Genomic DNA, 25,363 nt, shown 5'->3' with positions numbered 1-25,363 from the left:
GAGGAACATGTTAGAGAGATGATATTGCATGTCCGTAGGCAATAGTCACAACTGCAGAAAGATATTTAACCTCAGGAATATACAAAATTAGGAGTAAGAAAGGGGAATTAACTATAAATATAGAAGAGATTTTAAATGGCAAAATGTAATATTTTATGCTAATAATTTGAAAACCTTTTTGAAATAGATGATTTTCTTAGAAAATGTTAGATGACCAAAATTAGAAGAATTAGAAGAAAAATTGATTTAAGAAAGGTTTCTGGGCTCAGGTGGAATGCCAGTCCAGGGTCTTCTGCTCTCCAATCCACTACATGCCCTCGCCCTGCTAGGTATTATCTTTGGCAGGCTGTCCCCTTCAGGCTCTGCTTCCCAGGCTCCTGGTCATCTGGATTCTGGTAGAGGCAGGTAGTGAGAGATTACTGGAAGGCACACAGGAGGGTGGAGGCAGGGGGTGGAGAGAAGCCAAGGTCTGTCCTATCCCACTCTGCCCCTCATGGAGTCTCTTCCACTGGGTTACCTCTTTTCTGGGACTCAAGCTCCTGCTAGTTACACCAACAGGATTCCAGCTTCCAACTCGTGATTTTAGCCTTCGGACTCCAGTTAACACCTCTTTCTACCTTTGTTCCCTCCAGGTTAGGGGTGACAGTTGTTTCTATTATTGCTAATTTCACTTGGTTGGCTTTTGGGTTCATTCTATCTTGATTTCCCTCTTTTTAAATACTGTGGGTGGTTTCTGTTTTCTTGATTGGACACTGAATGATACAGATGGCTTTACAGATTTAACAAGTATTTCCAAGGTACATATTTTTCAGAGCATAGAAAAGGGACCCTCTGTCTTATTTTATGAGATTAGCATAGTCTTGATACAAAGCCTGTAAACGCAGCAGAATAAAACTAAACAAGGTATAAGAAATGGTTTTCATATGGCTACCTGATTTGTAACAAAGATACCACTGCAATTCAGCGTAGGAAAGGATGGTCTTTTCAATAAATAGTGTGGGGACAACTGAAATCCACTGAAATAAAAAGTTCATTGATCCTTTATTTCACACTCTATTTCACAGTATACCAAAAAAAAATTTTTTTTAAACATGTAGGCCTATATATGATCGTTAAAGCAATAAGGTCCTAGGGAAAAAAAAAAATAACAGGAGATATCTCCATAACTTTAGGTAGGCAAACATTTTTAAAACAAGATATAAAAACCACTAAACAAGAGAAAAACTTAAAAAATTGGATTTCATTAAAACTAAGAACTATTCATCAAAAGACAACATTCAGAGAATGAAAAGGCATGTGACAGACTGGAAGATAACGCCCTCTCTCCCCCAGCATGACAAGGGCCTCATCCAGAATATATACAGACCTACAAATCAAAATAAGAAGACTAAGAGTCCAACAGAAAAATGGGAAAACACCTGAAGTTGGCATTTAACAAAAGAGGATATTCAAATGACCAATACGCATTTTGAAAAGGTGCTCAATGTCATTCGATCAGGAAATTGCAAGTGGAAACCATAATGTGATACCACCACACCACCACCAAAATTAAAACAACTGATTAAGACCAAAAGTGGTAGACAGCTAGAATTCTCATACATTGCTGATGGAGTATAAATTGGTTCAACCACTTTGGAAAACTGTTCAATAGGTTTTTAATTTTTTAGCTTTGAGGTATGATTCATGTATAAAATTGCGTATTTTTAATGTGTATAATTTGATGAGTTTGACTTATGTATGCACCCATGAAGCAATTACCACAGTCAAGAACATAAACACATCCACCACCCCCAGAAGTTTCCTCAAGCCTTTTGGAATCCATCCCTGCTCTCTATTCTCCACCACCTCATCCTCAGGCAACCACGGATCTGCTTTCCATCACTATGGATTGGTTTGTCTTCTATATTCACGGAATCATACAGTAGGTATTTTGTATCTAGCTTCTTTTACTCAAATAATTATTTTAAAATTCATCCATGTTGATGTATCTATTAATAGTTTGTTTTTTATTGCTGAGTAGTATTCAAGTGTACGGCTGTATCCCCAATTATTGTTTTATTCACCTGTTGATGAGCATTTGTGTCATTTACAGTTCTTTGCTATTACAAATAAAGTTTCTACGAATATTAGTGTACAAATCTTTGTGTGGATATATGCCTTATTTTCTCTTGGATAAATACTTGGAATGGAATGGCTGAGTCATAGGTAGGTATATATGCAAATATATTAAACAAATGAGCAGCAGTTTTTAATAGTGATAATGAACATCGTATTCCCTGTGACCCATCAAGTCCACCCTGGCTCTATTCCCAAGAGAAATGAATGTGTACGTCCACCCAAAAATATGTATAAGCATGTTCATAATAGCCAGAAATTGGGCACATGTCCAAATGTCCCTGAATGGTAGCCAGAAATCCTCCACCATTGTGGTGTTCCTGAGTTGCTTTGAGCCAGTGGCAGGTATTTTGTTGTTCAGAAAACCTGACTGTGATAATCACTCCATTACACATACCCTCAATCCCTCTGCCCCTCTCTCCTGCCCGTGTTCTTAACTGTCACACCCGAAAACTCCTAAATTCAGATCTCTGCCTACTTCCTGCCAGCATCTGAGGAGCTGAATGCGACTAAAGAAAAGCATGCTCCCTTGTGACTATTGTCCCAGTTCTTCTCAATGAGGAATGGTTCAGAGCCCCTAGCAGGTATTTGGAAATGCAAGAGGGAGCATTTTTGATCATCACAATCATCAAGGGATATGACTAAGGGCCAGGGATGCTAAATGCCCAGCAACATGCGTGCTCAAAAGGCCAGTAGGATCGCCACTGGAAAACACTGCTTGATCACAAAACTCAAGTGGTAAGTGCTGTCCATCGCATGCTATATTTCTGTCATCGACTCCTTTTTCCCACTCCCCTAGATGACTTTTATCTCTTCTCACTTCAAACCTCCAATTCCTTTTCCTTCCTCTTCATTTTCAGCTGAAAACCCTCTTATTCAAAAGAAAAAACAGGAAAGTTCAGGAAAAAATTTCCACATTCTCTTGATATCTACCAATATACCTCACTATACCCACATACTCACTGTCCCCTACGGTCCTGATGGGTACCCTGTCCAGGCTATTTTTTGAGTCCTGGACTGGATCCCATCCCCTCTCACATACTCAACAATTTCCCTCCTGCAATCATTGTGTCCTCAATTTCCCCCCCTCTGCTCTATTATTCCCATCAAGATATAAACAATCCATATCATTTCACAACTCCCAAAATATTCTCTCTTGACATCATGTGCCCCTCTCCACATTTTAGAAGGTGGTAATTTGCAGGGAGTCAGGTGACCTGGCTCTGCCACCATCTCACCAATGACCTTAGGTGGTTGGCCTCTGCACATCTCTTTTTCTCATCTATAAAATGAAAAGGTGACACTAGTTAATCTCTAAGGTTCCTTCCCTGATTAACATTTGATAGCTATGACGTATGACCTCACAACGTACATATCTGGCAAGGCACAGAGCTAGGCTGTTTAAGAAAGGTGTTGCACAGGGAGTGCAGGGAAACCACACAGTCCTCTGCCTGAAGAACATGGGGCATGGGACAAGAACACAACTGACTCTTCTACAAGGGGTGTTAACAGTAAGGGCCTTAAAATAGGGATCAAGTTCAGTGTGGGGGAGATCAATGAGGTTCAGAAGATTGGGGGTTTCCTGGAGGATAGGGTTTATGACAGGGCTTAAAGGATACTCAGAGGAACAGTATAAATTCAGAAATGGAGAAACTCTGGTAAGATTTAGCCTGATTTTTTTTTTTAAGATTTTATTTATTCATCTGAGACACAGAGATACAGAGACAGAGAGAGAGAAAGCATGAGCAGGGAGAGAGGCAGAGGGAGAGGGAGAAGCAGGCTCCTTGCTAAGCCAGGAGCCTGATGTGGGACTCGATCCCAAGACCCCATTGGGATCATGACCTGAGCCGAAGGCAGATGCTTAACCATCTGAGCCACCCAAGTGCCCCTAGCCTGATTTCTTTGGAGGTAAAGGAAAGTAGTGGGGAAAAGACGAGGTTGTAAAAATGGCCTGGGGCCTTATTGTTGGAATCTTGAGGTCTGAATGAAAAACTTGTTTCTTTACATGCAGCATGGAAACTAATGCTGAAAAAACTAAAGATGATGGAAACACGTATGTTTTGCAGCTCAGCTTGAGTCCCACATCCAACATGAAATTGTGTAACTGAGGTTCCATTCTCTAATAGAGTGAATGGGGCTGAGATAAAGAGAAAATCATCTGATTAATTTGGTCAAAGCACATCTAGAAATTGTCCAAAGAGAATAAATAAATAACCCTTTCAAAGTACTATTGTACCAAATATATATATTTCTCTAACTGTAACTATACATTTAACTCTGGAAACTAGTCTCTCCATATCAAGAACATTCTGTTCCAAGTAACCACAGGAGAGGGCCTATTTCTTATTTCATATTGGGACATGCAGTTATCTGGGTGGTTGCCAAGGCAAGTCTTGTCAGAGGAAGGGCAAATGCTAAATGATAGGACAAAATACTCAGTTCTAAGATCAAGTATACATGCTCATTTAATTGCTAGCACATTCTTGGTTACTTCATATAAAGCTCAACATTAAACACTTCAACAGTGTTCAACAGCCTTCAACACTGGTACCAGTTATGGGGTCCATCAAGCTGTTTGGGGAGCCTGAGAGTTTGCATTCCCATCGATCCCACCACCAATTCACAGGGTATCTTTAGGAAAGTAACTGCCTATCACTATTAGTTGGCAAATTGGAGGCCTAGATACTTTATTTATTTATTTTTAAAGATTTTATTTATTTATTTGAGAGAGAGAGAGAGTGAACACGAGAGGGGGGAGCGGGAGAGGAAGAAGCAGACTCCCCGCTGAGCAAGGAGCCCGATGCGGGACTCGATCCCGGGACTCCAGGATCATGACCTGAGCTGAGGGCAGTCGCCCAACCAACTGAGCCACCCAGGTGCCCGGCCTAGATACTTTAATACCAGGTTCAAATCCTGGCCCTGCCACTAATGTAACTGTGGGCCTTAATTCTTTGTGCTTCCATTTCCTAATCAGCAGAATGGGGATAACAGGAGTTCTAGCCTCACAGGATTGTTGGGAAAACCAAATGTGTTCACCTATTTAGAATAATGCCTGGCATGTGGTAAGAGATTATAAACACCTGCTACTCTTATTTACCTCACCTCACTATTTCAGCCTCTCTCTGAGGTTATCACTGCTTACTGATGATTTTAAATAACTCGAAGGACCGTGAAGCAGAACTTAGGACGCTCAGAAATGTGACCTTATACCTCCACTTCTTCTCCCAGACTCACTGCTGTGTGTCCTACGATCAGAGACCCCTGGGAAGAAAGAAGTTCTATCAGAATTCTTTCTTTGAGGTGGTCATAGTTATCCTCTGATACAGCATGTTCTTCAGGAAAACTCTTCCCCCCACCTACCACGTTATCCATTTCCATCTGCCTCCTTCAATTTCTTGGTAGTTCCTTTCCTCATTTTCCTTTGGCTGGTTCATTGATACCAATTTTTCTTTTCTTTCTTACCTAGCCCATTTTTCAAGTGTGCTTATGTGTAAGGACAAGAGGACAAATGTGCCAAAGGTCAAAGCCTGATAATTGGGTCAAGAGTATCAGTTTCTCCGGTAAGAGGTTGAGAAAAGAGGGCAGAGCCTCTTGGCTCACCAGTGGGAAAAAGTGCTTTGGGAACCATGTAGTGGGCTGAACTCAGGAGATTTCTGTTACCAAATTTCCCGTGTAAAACATGGAGAACGTGCATTTTCTATTCCTGTGTGCCTTCCTCACACCTGATGTGAAGAGAGTTAAAAATCCAACTCAGGAGCACCCTTAGTGTTCTTAGACATGTTGCAAAATTCAGTTCAGCTCAACATACTCTCAGATCTGATTCTCTCTGGAAAATCTCGGCAAGTTCATACCTTATAAGAACCATAACCAAACAAGGACACGATTACCATGTAATCTCTCTGGAATAGCTGCAAATTCAAATAAAATTCGTCTCCTCAAATGCTCACTTGCAACTGTCATACCACGTGTCCTAAATGTTTATTTGAAAAACACAAAAAGTGTTAAAAACTATAAGACAAGAAAGTACAGTATGCTGTTTCTGTCCATAGGTCATCCAGAATAAAGGTCAGGACTAACAACACTCTGCTGGAATGTAGTTTGTTTTCAACACTTCACAGCAAAGTGAGATTCTTCAAATAAGACTGTAATAATTTGGTATAGAGATGGCCAAACCTCCTGGCCTTTATCGCCGAACACAATGTCCTAGTCTACTCTAATTCATTCCGTGACATATCTGCTTGAGGAATCTTGACATTTTCGTCACTTCTTTTCTCTATCTCCAGGTTGGTTGCCAACCCTTGCTAACACTGCAACAGGATGTAATCATTGACCAAAACGCACAGGACTCTGTGAACTGCTTCTGTTGCACTGTGTTCTTTTCAGGAATTTGCCTTGGCAAAGTCCTTGCATTTATTATATTACATTTGGGTGAGCAAAAGCCTTTCTTCAAAGATGTAATTCTGGCAAATTCTTACAACATCCAGAGTCAGGGGGTTAATCTTGGTATGTAAAGGATGTGACAATGATATTTATTATTTCTAGTCGGATATTGCGCTTTCTAGTTCATAATTTACCTTCAGCTACATTTTGAGGTGGTGCAGTATAAGACAAGCATAAGGCCCAGGGGGGCCTCAGTGGCTCAGGTGGTCAAGCCTCCGACTCTTGGTTTTGGCTCAGGTCATGATCTCAGGGTCGTGAGATGGAGCCCCGCACCGGGCTTGCGTTCAGTGTGGAGTTGGCTTGAGATTCTCTCCCTCTCCCTTTGCCCCTGTCCCCACTGTCGTGCACGTGCGTGTGTCCGCTCTCTCTCTCAAATAAAATCTTTAAAAAAAAAAAAAAAGAAGACAAGCATAAGGCCCAGAGATAAAGCCCAGATGGGTAAGAAAACTGAGAAGCTGAGGTTCAAACCCAGGTTTTCTAATCCTAGAGCCTATGTTCTTTCTGCAACACTCTATGAAGTTAAGTGGTAAAACAAGGAAAACAAGAAGAAAAAGAATCTTCAATCCTTAAATCATAGCACACTATTAGGCCTTTCTTTCTAAACTGGGACAGACTGATGATTTTACTGATGATTTTAAATAACTCGAAGGACCGTGAAGCAGAACTTCACTTCACTCATTTGCCAAAGAATGCATTTTTGATAAAAATACATACATCTTTTATATCTTCTTTGCAAATAACTCATTTGATACCAAAAGTCATTTAGCTATTTAGATATGTAAACAAGGCAAGACTGATTTTCCTGCCTCCTCTTCTTCTCACCTTCTCCAGTTGTAATGCTTGTCTCTGTAGATACAGGCCTAATTGCTTTTCATGATAATATTATAGTAGAAAGTAAAAAATAACAAAAACGAACAAGAAGCATAAAAATGGGTGTGAAACAGTTAAATAGTGCCCATACCCCAGCAGTAAATAGGCTATTTTTAAAAATGTAGTGTAGTTAAGGAGTACATGTTTATAATGTCATGTCCAGAAGTAACTATAAAAGGCAGGGCTTCCAATTAATGTGAGAATCCAAGATGGCACTTAGCCTCATTAGTCAGTGAAAAAAAAAAACATATTTGGTGCAGGTATTGTGCTCAGGACTGTGAATACTGCTGTGCTCAAAACAGATACTGTGCCCTCCTCGAGTGTACAGTCTAGATAGGAAGTTTTTGTCTTTCAACAAAACCCACCTAGGGGTTAATAAAACTCTTGTTATTGCAGAAATGCAAAGAAAGTATTATGTAGCAGGCGGCATCCAAAGCCTTATTTGCACAACTGGCTAACATTGGTCAATCTGATTACTACAGGGATTTCCCAAGTAGCACACAGGTAGAGAAATGGCTGCAGCAATAGAAATACAGCTGCTGAAGATTCTTTTTTTTTTTTTTTTTGAAGATTCTACATTTTAAAGCTTGAACTTAGAGCAACTGCTCACAGTGACAAATAACCTCTGAGATTAGTTGCTGTAACAGAAGGTCATCAGTCTCTAGCAGACTGGAGGTGTTCCACACCATCCTGGATCACACAAGAGGATGGATGATACAAATAGGCATGATGAGAAAGGATCCAGATGAGAATGAGGCTCTCCTAAATCATGTATTAGCCTCTTGATGACATTCTGCTGGAAGAGGGAAGAGGGACGGAGTCATCACAAATTTAGGTGGGGAGTTGGTGGCTCCCTTTCTGAGGATGGGCATGTGGTCCCAAAACAAACCCAAAGGGCAGATGTTAGTATTTAAAGATTGCAGAGTGAGACACAGGACATTTTGGACAAGGAAGATTCTGAGAATCATATGGAAAATAATGAAGTGCACAGCAAGAGAGTTTAGAATCTCAGTCTAGCCCTGATTAAGTAGAAAGTTTATATATTTATCACCATGCTGTAAGTGGATCAACGATTCTATGTGCTTCCAGACATTTAAATATCACATATAGGGCAAGCCGTGGTGAGTTAGGCAAATACAAAGCACACCAGCTGTGACTATGAGATTGCAGCACTTTTCCCTGCTCAGCCCAGGAGGGCGCCATGGTCATTCTCATTACAGTGATGTAAGCAGCTGCAGCTGTGATCAGTTAGTATCCTGAACATAACCTTTTTGCAGCACTTGGACTAGGCTCTTTCCAGACCTCTCTTATGAGTGGGGAAAGACCTATTAATTTGTTCCCTATCAAGATTCTCCCAGGATCCTGGACTGAGTGAAGAGGAACTTTCAGGTAGCTGATTACATTTTCGTGCAGATAGGAGGACTGAGAGAATAGGTGGGCAAGAACTGATAGAACAGACATTTGCCTAGTCCCCCCTGGCTAAGGATTTTCTCCATCCCCTGTTGTGATAGAATTGATCATTAACATCAGATTCACACTTGTCCTCCATGTTTGTAAGAACATTTTAAAATTTAATGTCTCTACCAGGCTATAGGATGCATGAAGTTAAGGACTATGACCCTCTTGTGCAAGACTGTATTCCCACAGCCCAGGGCGTGGTAGCTGCTTAACAGGTGTTTTCTGAGGAAGCAGTGAACTTGTGCCTATTAACTCTTTAGTAGGACAAACGCAGTAGTGTGGGTTCAGTTACGACTGCAATTGATTCTTATTCTTACTATTTGTGGTAGTTACGTTCTGTAAAGTTGCTGGGAACACTAAGTCAATGAATCCTGAAACACTGTTCCAGGGAGAAATACAGTATGAGGTTCTTTGCACCTCTGGGTCAAAACATTTTCATCAGCCAATCGATTAATCCACAACTTTGTTTTCCATACGTTCCTGTGTGAAGGTCCTTTATATGGTTGACTCACTAACCCTGCACTCATGGCCAACAGCACTGTACAACTCATGCCTGAATGAAGCTTATCTAGCCCATTTATTTCTTCCATAAGGAACATCGCAGCCTTCTTGCTTTTGGGAATACTAGACAGCACTTTAGCGCTATACCGGGAGCCATTTGATTTTATTTTTTTAAAGATTTATTTATTTATTTGACAGAGAGAGAGACAGCGAGAGAGGGAACACAAGCAGGGGGATTGGGAGAGGGAGAAGCAGGCTTCCCGCAGAGCAAGGAGCCCGATGCGGGGCTCGATCCCAGCACCCTGAGATCATGACCTGAGCCGAAGGCAGACGCTTAACGACTGAGCCACCTAGGCGCCCCCACCGGGAGCCATTTTAAACAGAGGAATCAACAAAGAAAAATGCAAAACACATGGCACCAAATGAACCAGAAACGGGGAACTTGTTTATAGCATGAGAGCTGAAACGAGAAGGCACCTTGTTCCACCTCAATTATTTTGCTGACGTGAGGAAGAAAACACAGAACCTCTTTGGTGTGATGGGGAAGAGTAATGGACCCAAGAGGCAGTTTACAGTTAGCAGCCGGGTGCCTGGCAGTCCCCCCAAGCACGTAGGGCCTATTGAAGAACTACTTTCATCTGGGAATGATTACATAAAGACAGGAGACATTAAGGAGAGGAGTGTGGTACTAAATAATCAGCAAATTATAAAATGCTAGGGTTTAGCAGGTATCCCTTGAACACTGAAAAAAGACAAATTTGGAACAAATGGAAGAGTATACCTCACAGAGTAAAAATAAAAAGTAACAGATGGCATAGGCTTGGAATAGCTTCAGAAGTTCAGGGGCATTCACAAGTAAGCTATTAAGGAAAGGTAGGAAGTGTTAGGGAATTTTTCGGACTCTGCTGAGGTGATGTGAAATGCATGTGTCTGTCTCCCTAGCCTGACAAGAGAGGCATTCTGACAACGGTGCCCAGGTTTGCGTAGTGGCGCTTTGCCTGAGCCTAGCTCAGTGGGTAGGTAGTAAGCATCCACCAGTGCCCACTGTGTGTGTGGGGGGGGGAAGGCAGCTGTCAGGAAACAGGAAGAGCTCTGGCCACTTAGGCCTTCAGGCTCGTTCTGTGGGTGACTCCGTCTCTTCCATCACAGAAGACCGCACAAAACTCCTCAGCAAGATTACCTCATCACCTCAGAGCCTTCCCACAGGCTTCCACACCTTGTTGGCTTAGTGTAAGATTAGTTTCTACCTCCAGGTCATATTTGGTCCTTAATGAGGCAATTTGGGACCTGAAACCCAATCCTCGCTTATATTCAACCTTCCTGGAAAAAGCAAATTATTAAGAGTTAATGTTGTGAAGCAAGACTGCTAACCAAAGATTATTTGGCTGTCCATAAAGAAGTTATTATATAGGGATCCTCTTAACTCCTATGTCTTTCCTGCCCATATGACTTATCAAGTAGTTCCCCAATCCTGACTGATCAAGTGGTTCTCTTGCTTCAGCTCTTACTTCTTTGACACCATAAGCATAAACACACTCTATATTTTTTCTTTTAGCAATTATTTAAAAGTCTGTGCATGTCAGGAGCTGTTCAAGGAGACATTGAGAATACTGTAATGAATGAAACAGAAAGGTCCACGTCCCTAGTTATTCATACATACATATATGAATACGTCAACAATGGTATTTAAACTGGCATGGACCAATCAGAAGAGGTGCTGGCCGTAGGCTTGGAGCAGGGTTCTGGAAGGGCAGGTGGTATTGACCCTTTAGATTGTGTGGAGAACCAGGGAAACTGGGGGAAGGGTGGGGATAGTAAAGGGCATTTGGAAGGCTCAGGATAGCAGCTGTTTCCCATCTCATATGGAAGCATTTCAGTACCTTTAACAATTGGTGTGGTTGAATAACAGCCCTGGGAATAAGTGCCATGGGAAAACTTAAATGGCACAGCATGGCCGAAGTGCGAATGGAGTGCCTTGTCCCAGAAACATGAGAGAATACTCATGTTTTAGAATGGAACTTCTTTGGCGGCGGGGGGGGGGGGGGGGGGGGGGAGATGCAGTAAAGAGAGTGCAAAGGGAGTAGCAAGTGAATGCAGTACCTGAATGTTTTTTTAAGTCTCCATAAGCAACAGACTTTGTTTTTACAGCATTTTGTGAAAACGAAATACCCTTAATCTTACTGTTCACCTGAAGTGAGTCATGATCTCAAGGTCCTGATGTAAAGGATGAGGGTATGTAAACAACAGATGCTTTAGAGGGGAAAATAAAAATTAGTAACATCTGAATTTAATGTCTCTCTCATAATAACCCTCTCTCTCGTCTTCATGGGAGACCATGGCATGGAATGTAAGGTCCTAAGTAAATAAGAAGTAGAAGCAGCAGAAGGCCCATCCCAAGTAACATACGAGCTTCAGATTTGGTTGGCCTCTAGGCAGTGGAAAAGTGGGTATTTCCCTCGCAACTGTGTTTCTGAAGACAAAAAATTGCATGTTAGTCTTAATAGGCTGTGGCTTCTCACTTTTCATGTTGAAGCACTTGGGTCCAATAAAAGTCATTTTTAAGTAATACTTTTTGAGAAAGTGACTTGTAAGGGAATCAAGAGTTTTAAGAAGTATGTCCGGGAGCTATGAGTGCCTATAGAGAAGAAAACATTTTAGGTCTTGTTTAGTGTCCTTAATATCATGATTTAAGGAAAAGGAAAGAAATAAGACATCTCCAAATCCTGTTTCCATGCTTATGAGAAGAGTTATACTGTTCAGAGTATGTGAATAGCATCTTCTTTCAATAGTTTGCCAAATACTTAACATAAGGTGTCTTAATTTGAGATTTATCTGGAGAGATGATCCAGACCTTTAAATTGTTTCTCAGAGGTGTCCCTGACCTATGAAAAGATTAAGAACTACTGGCATAATGGAAAAATTCATTCATTCATTCACTCATTCATTCATTCCACAAACATTTATGCACTGCCCCTTATATACCAGTTACTAGCCTAGGCACTGGGGATACAGCACAGAATGAGTCCAGTGAGGTCCCTGTCCTTAAGGAGTCTGTATTCTATTGAGAGGGCTGGGAGGGTTTATGGGAATCAGATACCAGGGTTTAGATACTGGTATTGTGTGAGCAGGTAATTTGCCTCTCTGAGCCTCCATTTCTTCATCTGTAGAGTAGGAATAAGAGGGTAAGAATAAAAATGATTCAACTATCTAGCACAAAGGCATAAATTCAATAAATAATATTTAAACTCCCGTCACCAGGAGGAAGTAGGTATAGGTCGTCAGGCAGCTATCACCACTTCATTTTTATAGATAAAAAGGTTAAGTGTCAAGGGTTACATGCATCATGTTAGGCAAGGGAGTGATTAACATGGCTATGATCTGGGCTAGCTAGTTGATAGGATGGCTCTTGATTTTCTTCCTCCACATTCCTTTCCTTAATTAGGCCTCTGCTGGATTCATCAGCTTTAAAGATCCACTGAACTATTTATTTAAAACAGGGGTTGGCAAACTATGGCCCACTGCCTGTTTTTATATGGCCCTCAAGCTAAGTGTAGTTTTTTATATTAAACGGTTGAAAACAAAGGGACGTAGTGTTTTGTTATACTTGAAAAATCATTTGAGCTTTAAATTCCAGGCTCCATAAATAAAGTCTTACTGGAACACAGGCACGCCCATTTGCTCAAGTACTGTCTGCGGCTGTTTTCATGCTAGAGCAGCAGAGCTGAGTGGCTGTGACAGAAACCGTACGGCCTGAAAAGCCTAAAATATTTATGATCTGGCCCTTTACCAAAAAAGTTTGCCAACCCTGCTTTAAAATGTCATTTTCTCTTGAAGGAAAGACATACCAAATACATCATACAACTTCTGAATTGGGGATGTGACATAATTTAAAGAGCCAAGTGTATCTGATAAGTCTAGAAAGTGAGACACTTTGATCACAGCAATTAGAATATTTAAATAAGACAACAGCTAGTATTTTTGAGACTTTCAGAAGTATGAAGTCATTTGGTCCTCACAATAATTCTTAAGAGGTAAGTGCTCTTTACATATGAGAGAGCTGAAATTCAAAGAGGTTGGGAAGCATGTCCAGGTCACATAGCTAGTAAACGGCTGAGCTGGGATTTGAATCGAAGCCTATGCTTCTATATACCAGACTAAAGCCATATAATGTAAGTAAGTAAGAAATTCTGTACAGGTAGATTTACCCAATCTTCTCTGCCTTTCCAAAACCTATTCCCTAAAATTACCTTGTGGCTGGTTTCTTTACTTCTCCAAGATTCTTTTCTCTTCCATAAAATAGGGAAAATACCTAGCTTGCAAGTTTACTGTAAGAATTAGAGATAATATATTTACAATGCCTGGTGTCCTGTAAATGATAGCTCCTACTATTTCATTACTATTTGTAAGATGAGTGGGTAGCAAATCTGCTAAGGCAACTCTGGAAGCAGGGGGAGGTGGTAGCTATGAGAGATCGTTAAATACGTTCCCTTGTCCCTGAAAGGCCCAGCAAGCAGTCCGAGGCTGCCAGTTGCCTAAATTAGGCAGCTTTTTTTCCTGGAGAGGGTTTCTGACCCACGGTGAAGGAAAGGAGCAATAAAGGCTGCTGAAGTTGGGATGCGGGGCCAGTTCTTTACAGCTGATGGACAGTGCTTGCTTCTGTACAAAGTGTGAGCCCTACATGAGAATCAACATCAGCACGTGGAGAGGAAGCAGCTATCATGCTGGACAGGAAACAGGGGAGGCAGCAGTTGGGAAGTTAAGAGAGAATAAGCAGTTGTAAGTTATACTCCAGAATTCTCTTTTGTGAGGAACGAAACTGGGAAGATTAAGCCATGGGAAAGAACTACGCCACTACTTTGAACCCTGAGGTTGGTGACCGGGGGACATGCTTGCTGCCAGATTAGACATTAGAGAAATGTGGCCACAGGTATTTCGCCTGGTCACCAACCCAGGCATTTCTCTGTCACCCAGGGACAAATGGCAATTCCTTTCTTAGCGTGGGCCACGTACGTGCCAAGTGTTGTGGTCGTATTTTCTCAGGTGATTCTCACAACCATCCGATGAAGCAGATCTGGCTAGCAACATTTTATAGATATGAAAACTGAGGCTTCGAAGCGCTAAGTGACTCCATTCCCAGAACAACACTGCTAGTAAGTAAGCATCAGTCAGGATTTGAATCTAGTCTTTTGACATCTATTCCACGGCCCTTCCAATTACTCCTCGGTTGCTACCCATGGCTAGTGACTTATGTGGGTATCAATTCATTCAACAAATATTTATTGATACACTGTTCCCCTAATATGTGCAACTTGGAGATGTGTCTTAGAAGGAGGACATACTGCAATAAAAAGCCCAAACAACACAGGAGGGAGGGTGGAGGACAGTGGGAAGGGGGAACGACGGATAACGGGTATGGGGCTTCCATCTGGGGTGTTGAAAATGTTGTAAAAGTTAATAGTGGTGCTAGTTGTACAACGCCGAGCAAACTAAAAACCACTGAACTATGCTCTTTCAAATGGGTGACTTTTATGATACGTGAGCTACTTTTCAAACAAAGCTGCTAAAAAAAATAAAGAGAAAATTAAAAGATGAACATACCAAAAAAGGATATACTCCACAAAATTAGAATAGAAATAGGCATAGTCGTGAGAGCTTTTATATCCAAAAAATATAATATAGGATGGTATTATATTACAATTTGATTTTGGTACATGTCACAATAAATTATAAACATAAAAATAAAACAAATGAAAAATCCTAGATGCAGAGTGGTCTTACCCTGTGCAATGCATTCCACTACTGTGAACTAAAAAAAAAAATGGCACTCTTGCCTTTTTCTCACTTCCTGTGTGATTTTCATGGGAGTTATGTGCAGCTCCAAACTGAATTTTCTAGGACAGCATTTTCCATAGCAACAGGATGGATTCAACAGGGAAATACTAGCAACTCGTAGTTCTGGTCTTGTACTAAGTGCTCTACAAAGAAAACAACTGTGCAGCATGTCTGGGCTTCACTTACCAAACTTTAAGTTGATTGATAACCTCTGCTGCTAACTCTTGAACTCTGGTTCTCCCTGGAACTTGGCTGAGCAAATGCAACTTAGATAAAAAAAAAAAAAGATAAATAACAAATTAAAAAAAGAAAACTTCTTTAGAGGACACAAGGAATGTCAACGCCAAGCAGCTGTGCAAACACAGTTAAACCAAAGAGCTCTAGCTATAGATGGCAAAAGGTCATCCTGAAACTAACTACAATCTACACGATCTGGCTAGGAGTCCAACCTGCCTTCACCTGCCTGGGCGTCTACTTTTTCATCTGTTTGGGAACCAATATCCCCCCTTATAATAAGTTTTAACACCTACTTTACTATTAGAAATGAAATTCTAGATAACAACCCACCTACAAACAATGTTTAAAGAAAAATCAATGTTAGAATTTACAATAAGCATTTCAAAATAAAAATGTCAGATGTATCTAAACTAGAAGACATGATGAAATAGTCAAATGCTTAGGATACCTCCTTATAAAAAATAAATTTGGATTTTAAAGAAGCAAAAGATGGGAGGCCATTCCATCCAAAGTTATAATAAACTGGTCTTATTTGTATTTAGTAAGAGAAGTAGGGCTCACAACCCAAATCAAGTAACAGACTGCTAAGATGGAGAAAATCAGGTAGAACTAGGTCTTATCTGTAATGTGAAGCCAGGACAATTTTCTTATGCTGTGCTACAGGATGAGGCAATGAGGTATCACACAGGGCATATCTTCTATCTTGATAACACACATGTATGGAGAGCCATGCATTCACTGAACTTAAAGATCTTACAGATGGGTTAAAGATGCTGGATCAAAAACACAATAATTTCCATAACACAGATTATTATTATGCTTCTATAAAGGATGTCATAAAAGAAAAATATTTTTAAAAACAGACCTTACAAAATTCCGTGACAGCCTCACATTTCATGTATCTTCACTACCTTAATAATTTGTGCAAGTATATGTTTTAGTAAGTAGGGAAATAATTTGAATTTGATACATACTATCTCTGTTAATAAATGAGTTCCTCTTATAGCTCTCTCCTGGTATTTTCTCCCAGCACCCAATTAGAAAAAAACGCAAAAGAGTAAAAAAAACCCAGCTTACAAGTATGCTTGTTCATTTTTCAGAACTCCAAAACTTATTTTAGAAAACTAAGAATAGAGAAAAGAGTTACTCAAAACTATTTTAAAGGACAAAACAATTTTTAAAAATAGGTTTCACAGGTGAAAATTAAGATGCTTGTAGACTATTTCTCAGAACTATCAAGGAATATAATAGTGGTGGGGGAAAATCTTTTTTCTGCAAAAAAGCTATTAAATTTGAGATTCAGGAAGAATCTCATGTTATCATTAGTTACAGATGATAAATGTGCAAGAGAACAGTAATGCACAAGTTGAGCCTAATGATCCTAATATCCTTTTACTGGACCACAACCTAGCATGACAGCCTTTAAAAAAAAGATTGTATTTATCTTGATCTTGTGTTGATTTCTTAGCATATTACACAACTGTTTAAAAAAACCTTAGCCATTTCCCCTAAAGAGAAACATCATTAATTTTATAATAAGAATTTTTGAGAAAATACAATTTAATATTAAATAACTTTTTAAATAAGCAACTTGTATTGATGTTTTATATTATTTTTGTAAGAGTGTAAGCTTTGAAGTCAGACTTGGATTTGAATCCTAATTCTATCACTCAATGTATAAGATAACATATATAAAGTGCTTATAGCAAAGTTGAAGGCACATAGTAAGTCCTTAAATGTTAGTAGTATTTCTAATCAAAGCAATGGTAGCTGCCTTTTATAAACACTTACTATGCATGCTTTATGAGTATTATTGCATTTATTTCTCTTGTATTCAATGAGATTATCCCTGTTTAACACATGAAAACCCTGAGGTTCAGAAAAGGCTGAGAAACATGCCCAAGGTCTGAACCCAGGTGCGTCAGGAGCCAAAGCACAGCTACAGCCACAGCTAACTAACCCTCATGAAAAAGTCTTGTGTGTGTGGGAAGGTGGAGGGAATCTGAGGGTGTGAGTGTGTTTGGTGGGGGATCCATCAGTTTTCTATGAGAATTAGACATTTTTCATGCTGATGAAAAATTTAAAAAGTTAATATTCATGTTCTGATTATTAATCTATTAATATAACTTCCTTAAAACCAAATTTTTCCAGGACATTTCAGTGCCTAGGTTTGCAACTGTGTTTACTTGCACGGTAGAGCCGGGTTCTGCTTTAGTTGTGGGAGGCTTATGGAGAAGAGAGACTGACTTCATAGGGAAATGATTCAGTCAAGATAGATGAAGACCAAATAACATCACTGTGTACTAAACAAATGACAGTAAAGAGTCTGAACTGAGAAATGCAGTGGGAGACCTGAGTCACCATGTGGCACACACAGCACCTGCCAGGTGTATGCGGAACTCAAAAGACCCTGCGAGACAGCACTCCGTACCGTTATCATGTTACAAGTGACAGTTTTGTTTTGGTGAAACGTCATCATCCATTATATTTTACTAATGTTATTTTAAATTTTATTGGTTTTATAGTTTTGCTCGTATCTATCTATAAACTTCTTTGGGTTTTATACTTGTGCTAGAGCTATAAGCATAAGGCATTACATGTAGCTTTATGTTTATATATACTTAGGTAACAATAAATAATGTAGTAAAAACGGAGGAACTCAGAGAGCCTTTCCTTATTAAAAGGGGATGTGCATTATTCAAGTTTGAGAAACATGGCTCAATACTGTACTGCTTGTGTGCGTGGGAGTCAGCAGGTCACTTAACCTCTCTATCACCATCTACCTCATAGGATTTGTAGGATTAAGTGAGATAATGAATATGAGTTACTGGCCCACCGAAGAGATTACGACAGTTGTGTCTCCTCTCCTTGAAACAGGGAAAATATGGAACCTGAATATAGTCTGGGCTCTTTCACTTGTGGTCTTGGGGTATCAGGAGTATTGATGGTCACCCAAACTTGTTAGAAACTAGAATCCCAGGCTCCACCCCAGAGCTACTATATCAGAATCTGCATTTTAATAATACTGCCAGCTGATTTAATATATGCACATTAAAGTTTGAGAAGCACTAGTCTAGGTCCCCATAGAGAAGGCTGACAGTAAAATTTACTGCATTTTGTACCACTACAGAGGTTAATCTCAGTGATTAGAGAAAAGCCAGGTGTAAATGACCAGAACAGACTGTCCTACCCTGGGGTTCAATACAAACATTACCATTTTACTACTGGTTCTTCACAGGCTCTATTTGCACAGAGTGGGATCCTCTTTAAAGGGAATTTAACTTGGGGCGCCTGGGTGGCTCAGTCGTTGAGCGTCTGCCTTCGGCTCAGGTCATGATCCCAGGGTTATGGGATCGAGCCCCGCATCGGGCTCCCTGCTCAGCGGGAAGCCTGCTTCTCCCTCTCCCACTCCGCCTGCTTGTGTTCCCTCTCTCGCTGTGTCTCTATCAAATAAATGAATAAAATCTTTTAAAAAAAAAAATGGAATTTAACTTCTAATTCAGAAAGACTAAAATAAATTTTTCAATGCAAAGTATTCATAAAAGCATTGTGAATTCTGAATAAACAAATTTTAAGATGTCAATAAAACATTTTTAAGTCTCCTGTGCCCAATAGCAATTAAAATCATTTATGTATGTTAAGCTCATAATTAAATATTTCGGCCCACCAGAACTGGTCTGACAAAGTGCTGGCTCAGTTTATAATGGCTGTGTGCTTACACTAGCAAAACACATTGCAAAAAAAAAAAAAAAAAAGTATGACTGTGTATACAAAATGTATTAATTTTAACCGTTCAACAAAAATATTAGGTCACATTCAGTAGTTACGATTTTGTTAGTGTAATTCACCTAGAGAATATCTATGTTTTTCTCCTTCAACTCAGTGGCCCTACACATCTACTTAAAAAGATTACTTACTTCACTTAAAAAGATTAGATACCATTCCTGGAAGCAAAGAAAACAAAATTAACAACTAGTATCCAAGAGAGCCACTAATATATAAAATGACCTTGATGTCATCTGCTTAAGGGCTTTTTTGATAGAATCCAAGCTTGAACTATGTTATTTATTGCTCTATGTTCTCTACATATGGGCCACAGAAACCACATTCGAAGAATGTAATGCAAAGTAGATTACCATGCGCGTGTATACACACATATACGCATATGTATATATGGTTTGGCCTACTAGGCAATTCTTATATTCTCTGCGCTTCTGATATGACCTAGTCAAAGGCAGAGTCCTCCCAAGAGTCAATCATATACCATGAAGTATATTATAAGTGCCAGTATAGGTAAAACACTCTACTGCATGTTGACTGATGATTTTAACTTAGTAAGAGAACAACAATTTGAAACTCACTGGTCAACTCCAATTTTAGGGGTGTACATGCTATTTTGCAGTCTTTTGGGTCCTTAATACAAACAATCCACTGTTCTTAGAACCATAATAATCCTTCTCTTTCTAGTGCTTCAAATTCTAATAATTTCTAGTCATATATTAATCAATATAAACTCTATATATACATACACAGACAATCAAGGGAAACACAAAGAGTGATTTTTAGCTTATACTGAAACTACATTTTATCACTTTCCTATTAGCAATTGCAAAGAAAAGAAACCATTACCCACAGTTTGAATTCACTGAATGATCTCTCAGCAAACAGAAAACAGGAAGAAATAGGCAAGCCATGTTTTTCTACTAGAGTGGTTATACGTAACCCTCTCTAGAAATGCAAGATATTTTAATCCTTCCAGATTTCAGATATTTGATAAAAAATCTATACCCATTTTTCCTATCAAAAATACTCTAAAAATCCTGTTCTTTAGTCTCAAACTAATTGAATCTCTTTGAAAAAATAAACATATTAGAGTACTAGCCAATGAAATAAGATGTATATTAAAGAAAAGAAAATCTTAAACCACTTGGTCTCTAAGCCTTAAGAGAGTCTAATAAAGACAGTTTTTTCCAAGAGGTTTTTTTCGCTATCAAGAAACTTGGATATAGATGAGTTAAGAAGAACCAAATATATGCTGAAGAAATGTACTTGTTTAAGAAAATCCTATTATGCCTTGCATGAATTAATGAATTCACTTAATATTTTGTACGTTTTCTTCCTCAACTAGCATTGGCATGACCAAAGTTTAATTTAATTAAGGATTTGGTGGTGCTTTGAATTAACATCAGATGCTAGTACTCATCTCCACCCAGTCATCCTTTTATCCTCTAATGTGTCTCTGAGAATGGCATGTGTTCTCCAGGCAACCCAATCTTTGACAAAGGCAGCTATATAGAACACTACATAATCATTTCACTATCAAGGTCACTATGTTCCTTCGGTAGGATTTAATACATTGAAACAACTTCATTACCTAACACTTAAGACAGCTATAAAAGCATGAACTTGGTCCCATACCAAATTTAGTTTCACTGAGAAGTGCAGCCCTTATTTTTAGTCACCATTAAATTATGAAATGCGGTTGGTATGTTTACAGTTCCATACTACCTTAATACCCTAGGACATCAACTGAATGAGAATCTCACTATATATAGAATCCTGCTTGTGTTACTAGACATTAATATACTCGTATGAAGGGACATTCTTTCAAAATTACTGCCTATAAGAAATTCTACATATCAATTTTCTTTCTTTCAAATGGCAAAGTAGCTTGCAGCCTCTATTATCTATAGAGGAAATGATTCAGGCCAAATGCCAATTTCAGATAGCCAAGTCCACTTTCAAAAAAGAAAAGCTGACATATTTTTATAACTGCTCCTAGTACAAAGATACCTCAAATATGATCTAACAATAGACTGGAGAAGATGAAGCTAATTTTTCAGATTTTTAAAGTTCAAGGCTTAAGGGATTGAAAGTAGTGCTGTTTGAGAGGAAGCTTACTGTAGACATCTGACTGGCTGTCTGGATCTGATGACCTAGGGAACGTAACAGGAAACCCTTACCCAATAAGCATATACAAGGAGCAAGTGGCTTTGATTTCTGACACAAAGCAAATGTGTCCAATTCATGCAAAAAGATATGAGCACTTACTGAAGGAATGTAAAGCCCCTTCTTGTTTGTAGGGGAAAATAGAGGATGGGGCTAATACAACTATAGGGGGATTTCTCTGTCATAAAAGAATTATGTTTCCTTTATCCACTGAAGAATTAATTTGGGCACAGAGGAATAGGACCTTTGGAAGCACTGATCCTGAACAAAGAAGAGTTCTACTTTTTCTTCTCTGAACTGCCAATGTACATGATGGAGTGAGGGAGATGGGGGGGCGGGTGGGTGTAGGAATCAAAAGGAATATGAAGACACCCAGATGGAAATGATACTGGTTTGACCTCAATTCAAGAAGAAATGTTTAAAATGGCTAACAGATGCCTCTTGTTAAAGTGTAGCACTGGGGGAGGAGGAGGCTAGAAGAAATTCTGGACAAAGTAGGAAGGAGGTCGGTCTTCAGGGTTGGGATTTTTTATTTTTATTTTTATTTTTATTTTTTAAGATTTTATTTATTTGCGAGAGAGAGAATGAGAGACAGAGAACATGAGAGGGAGGAGGGTCAGAGGGAGAAGCAGACTCCCTGCTGAGCAGGGAGCCTGATGTGGGACTCGATCCTGGGACTCCAGGATCATGACCTGAGCCGAAGGCAGTCACTTAACCAACTGAGCCACCCAGGCGCCCTGGGATTTTTTAGTAACAGCTCTTGTCATAAGACAAGAAAAGTCACTCAAAAGGTGCCAAGGACAAGAGGAGTGCTTGGTAGTACCCCCAAGTACATTTATTATCATTTAAAAACTAACTGAAGCGACACCTACACAAACTCCCCTAGCATTTTGCATCCAAAGACATCACAAGCCCTTTCTAAATGTTAGCCTTATGATACCTCTGTGAGGTCGGTATCATAATCCTAATTTTTATTCATAAGCGAGCTAAGGCACAAATAGAGCCTGAGTGGCAACAGCAGTCTGGAATTCTGTTCACTGCAACACACTTCCTCCATTTTGACATAGGCAACTCAAGAGACACTGTGAGGAAATGTCCTTAGAGGGAGTAGCTATAAAGCCCAACAAAATCACAACTCTGGGGAGACAGCACCCTCTCTAAAGGCTCACTGATGGAGTCTAGGAGATGCCTTTCGCATAAGAGTACTAATGAGTGCAGCCTTTTAGAAAAAGGACACCAAATCACCCATGATTACAGGAAAAAGGCGGAAGATACAGTCTTCTTGTTTTCCCCCACTGTTGACACCAGAACAGTCACAATCTCAACAAATCATATAATCCAAAATCTTAATCTTCACTGGTGCAGTAAGATTCTAAGACCTATATTTTGCTAATGATTTCAATGTTTTGATCAGATACATCTCCACATCCTTGATCCCAGACAATTCTATTTTACCATAACCCAATTATCTGTATAAAATGTAATGCCAGGATCTGAAGCAAACAATGCTTATGGTCAGCATACATTGGTTCTATATATTTTGAGAAACACTTAAGTACACAAAGGAAGCATACAATGTTAAAGAGATGGCGTGAACAATATTGGCGGCTTGTCTAATGGAAAATCCAGTGTCCTTTCAGGAAACTGAAGATACTCAAAAGTTGCTCCCCAATTTCTATTAACAACCCTCTAAAAATGAACATTTTCATTTGATACAAATATACAAATTTAAAATAAGTGTGCAGTTCAGAATGGCCTACTATTGTCAGATTGCTTATGTGCCAGAAAATATACAGTCAATAAAAAAATACCAGAGAGGTGGGGACAAAAGGCTCTCTGGATCTGAACAGCAAAAATGAATTTCACTTCAACAGGTAGCGATTCGTGGAGAAAGTGACGTCCTTGGAAACCAGTAGAACTAAAAGATGGCAGGTCACAAATCTGGTGATGCGGGATAAGATGTATAGTAAGGCCCATTTTCCTGTGGAAGAAAAAAAAGACAAGAACATTAAGTAATAAAACCAATTTAAATAGGAATGTGAAAGACAAGGATTTATAGTCAATGATATTGTATATGTATCGTGTATTCCATTCTACTACCATATTTTTTTAGGTTTTCCTAATCTACATTAAATTGTGATAAAGTATGAAGGGCAAATCTAATTCTTAATGCTATGAAACAAAGCTTTTTATATTAGTCTCATACTGTGCAAAAGACTGCTAAGCAATCTATTTTCTCTATTTCTGGAAACAATCTTAGAACTTTGAAGAACTGTTGCCAGGCAAATTTGTATACTCTCTTCTTTGACTATATTTTGTATCTGTAAGAATGCTCACTAGCAGCCTTTCTGAAATGGTCTCCATAACATTTTGATATAGAGAGATAAAAATTATCTTCTAATTACCTTCAAAGGTTCCTTTCATTCCCATAAAACTTATGTCACTGTTCTAAGTCACACAAGACCCAGAAAATAGCCCACTGAAACCAGCCAACAATGACACATCATGCCCTGTCATACCTACTATGTGCAAGGCACAACTGAACAGGACAATAAATTAACCAATTCCATACTCATTTCCTTTTCTCTGATTATATTTTTCATTTTCCTGGCAAAGGCAAATATTTCCTTACAAGATAATATCCAACCACCTACAGGATCTCCACCTCAATCCTAGTGTGTCACAAACTGAACATACCACCTGTCTCTTCTCTCCCACCTGCTCAACACCCTTACCCCCAATGCTCATCCTCCAAACTGCCTCTCTGGGGTGGCAGCAATACCATCCACCAAGTCTCCTACAGCAGAAACTTTGGTAGTCACCTTAGGCATCCTTCCTCTTTCATCTCCCCTAATGGTTTACTCAGTCACCAAATGCTGTGAATTTTTTTTCCTAAAATGTCTACTTCTAAATCTAAGATCTTCAAGTCATTGCCATTATCACTACTGCTGCCCTAGCTCTAGTCTCATTTCTCCTCTGACTTTCTGATAGCCTCTTACTTGTCTACTGCCTAGACTGTTAACCTCTCTAGTCACTTTCTACGCTGTTTCTTTTGCCATCATTCTAAACAGAAATATAATGGTAGGTCTCCCTTGCAGAATATTCCCCATAGACCACAAAGCCAAAGTGCTGCAAGTAACACGTAAGGCTCTAAGTATCCAGTGACCTGCCCTCTGCCGGCCCTTCCCATATCATCTCCTGACACCTTCTTTGTTTCTTCCCTGTTTTTATTTCTCTCTTTGGCCTTTAAATACAGACGGCCTAATATCTCAATTTTAGAAAGCTCTAGTACAGGCACAGAGAGATGATCCAATCACCCAAGAGTTAGATGTATAGGTTTTTTTTTTTTTTAGAGATTTTATTTTATTTGAGAGAGTGCACGTGAGTGCACGGGTGGGGGGCGGGCAAAGGGGGAGGGGGAAGTCGGCTCTTCCCTGAGCAGAGAGGCCAACACATGGCTGGATTCTAGGACCCTGAGATCACGAACTAAGCCCAAGGCGGAGGCCTAACTGACTGAGCCACCCAGGCGCCTCGAGATTATAGGTTATTTTATTAAATTTTGATTAATCACATCACTTGACATACAAAATATAAGAAAAATATAAGAAAAACCTAAAACAAGCACACAAACAAAAAGTTTGAGTATGGTGTTGATACTTAATGAAAGTCAGCTTTATAGGCCCTTAAGTATATAGAAAATGTGCTGGCTTAAAAACCAGCCATTTGGGTTTTCTAACCAATGCAATCCAACTTGTATATTATACCCTAGAAAATAAATTATAAATCCAGACACTAGCTTTGAATTGTCATTCGAAATTTTTGATCACAAACTGTCTTTTAGTGTCTTTCATTTCCTGCTATCCATTTTTTTTAATTATTAAGAAGAGAGATGTATACTTCAAAAGAGTAACAGTAAGGCCATTTTCTACTCTGGCAATCTACAATAAACACAAATTGATGT

The 25,363-nt window shown here is 39.4% G+C and overlaps 1 protein-coding gene across 7 annotated transcripts in view; it reads right to left on the bottom strand.

Moving 5' to 3' along the window:
• Positions 1 to 1,022: 1,022 nt before the first annotated feature.
• GDAP2 (ganglioside induced differentiation associated protein 2) overlaps positions 1,023 to 25,363 on the bottom strand; it is an 85,296-nt gene continuing 60,955 nt past the window's right edge. For 3 of the 7 annotated variants that reach the window (XM_045896858.3, XM_064588563.1, XM_054512660.2), the window contains one exon: positions 15,023 to 23,383. In XM_045896858.3, the coding sequence (XP_045752814.1) occupies positions 23,336 to 23,383 (48 nt within the window). In that variant the 3' untranslated portion in view covers positions 15,023 to 23,335. Of the gene's footprint in view, positions 6,937 to 15,022; positions 23,384 to 25,363 lie in introns of those variants that run through there. The other 4 variants (XR_010410759.1, XR_010410757.1, XR_010410760.1 and 1 more) reach the window with 4 other exon arrangements.

Source organism: Mirounga angustirostris, unplaced genomic scaffold (genome assembly GCF_029215605.1).
Source record: "Mirounga angustirostris isolate CCGP_5_RB_7025 unplaced genomic scaffold, mMirAng1.0.hap1 SCAF_4, whole genome shotgun sequence".
Classification (NCBI taxonomy): domain Eukaryota; kingdom Metazoa; phylum Chordata; class Mammalia; order Carnivora; family Phocidae; genus Mirounga; species Mirounga angustirostris.
This window is presented reverse-complemented; position numbering and strand designations above follow the sequence as displayed.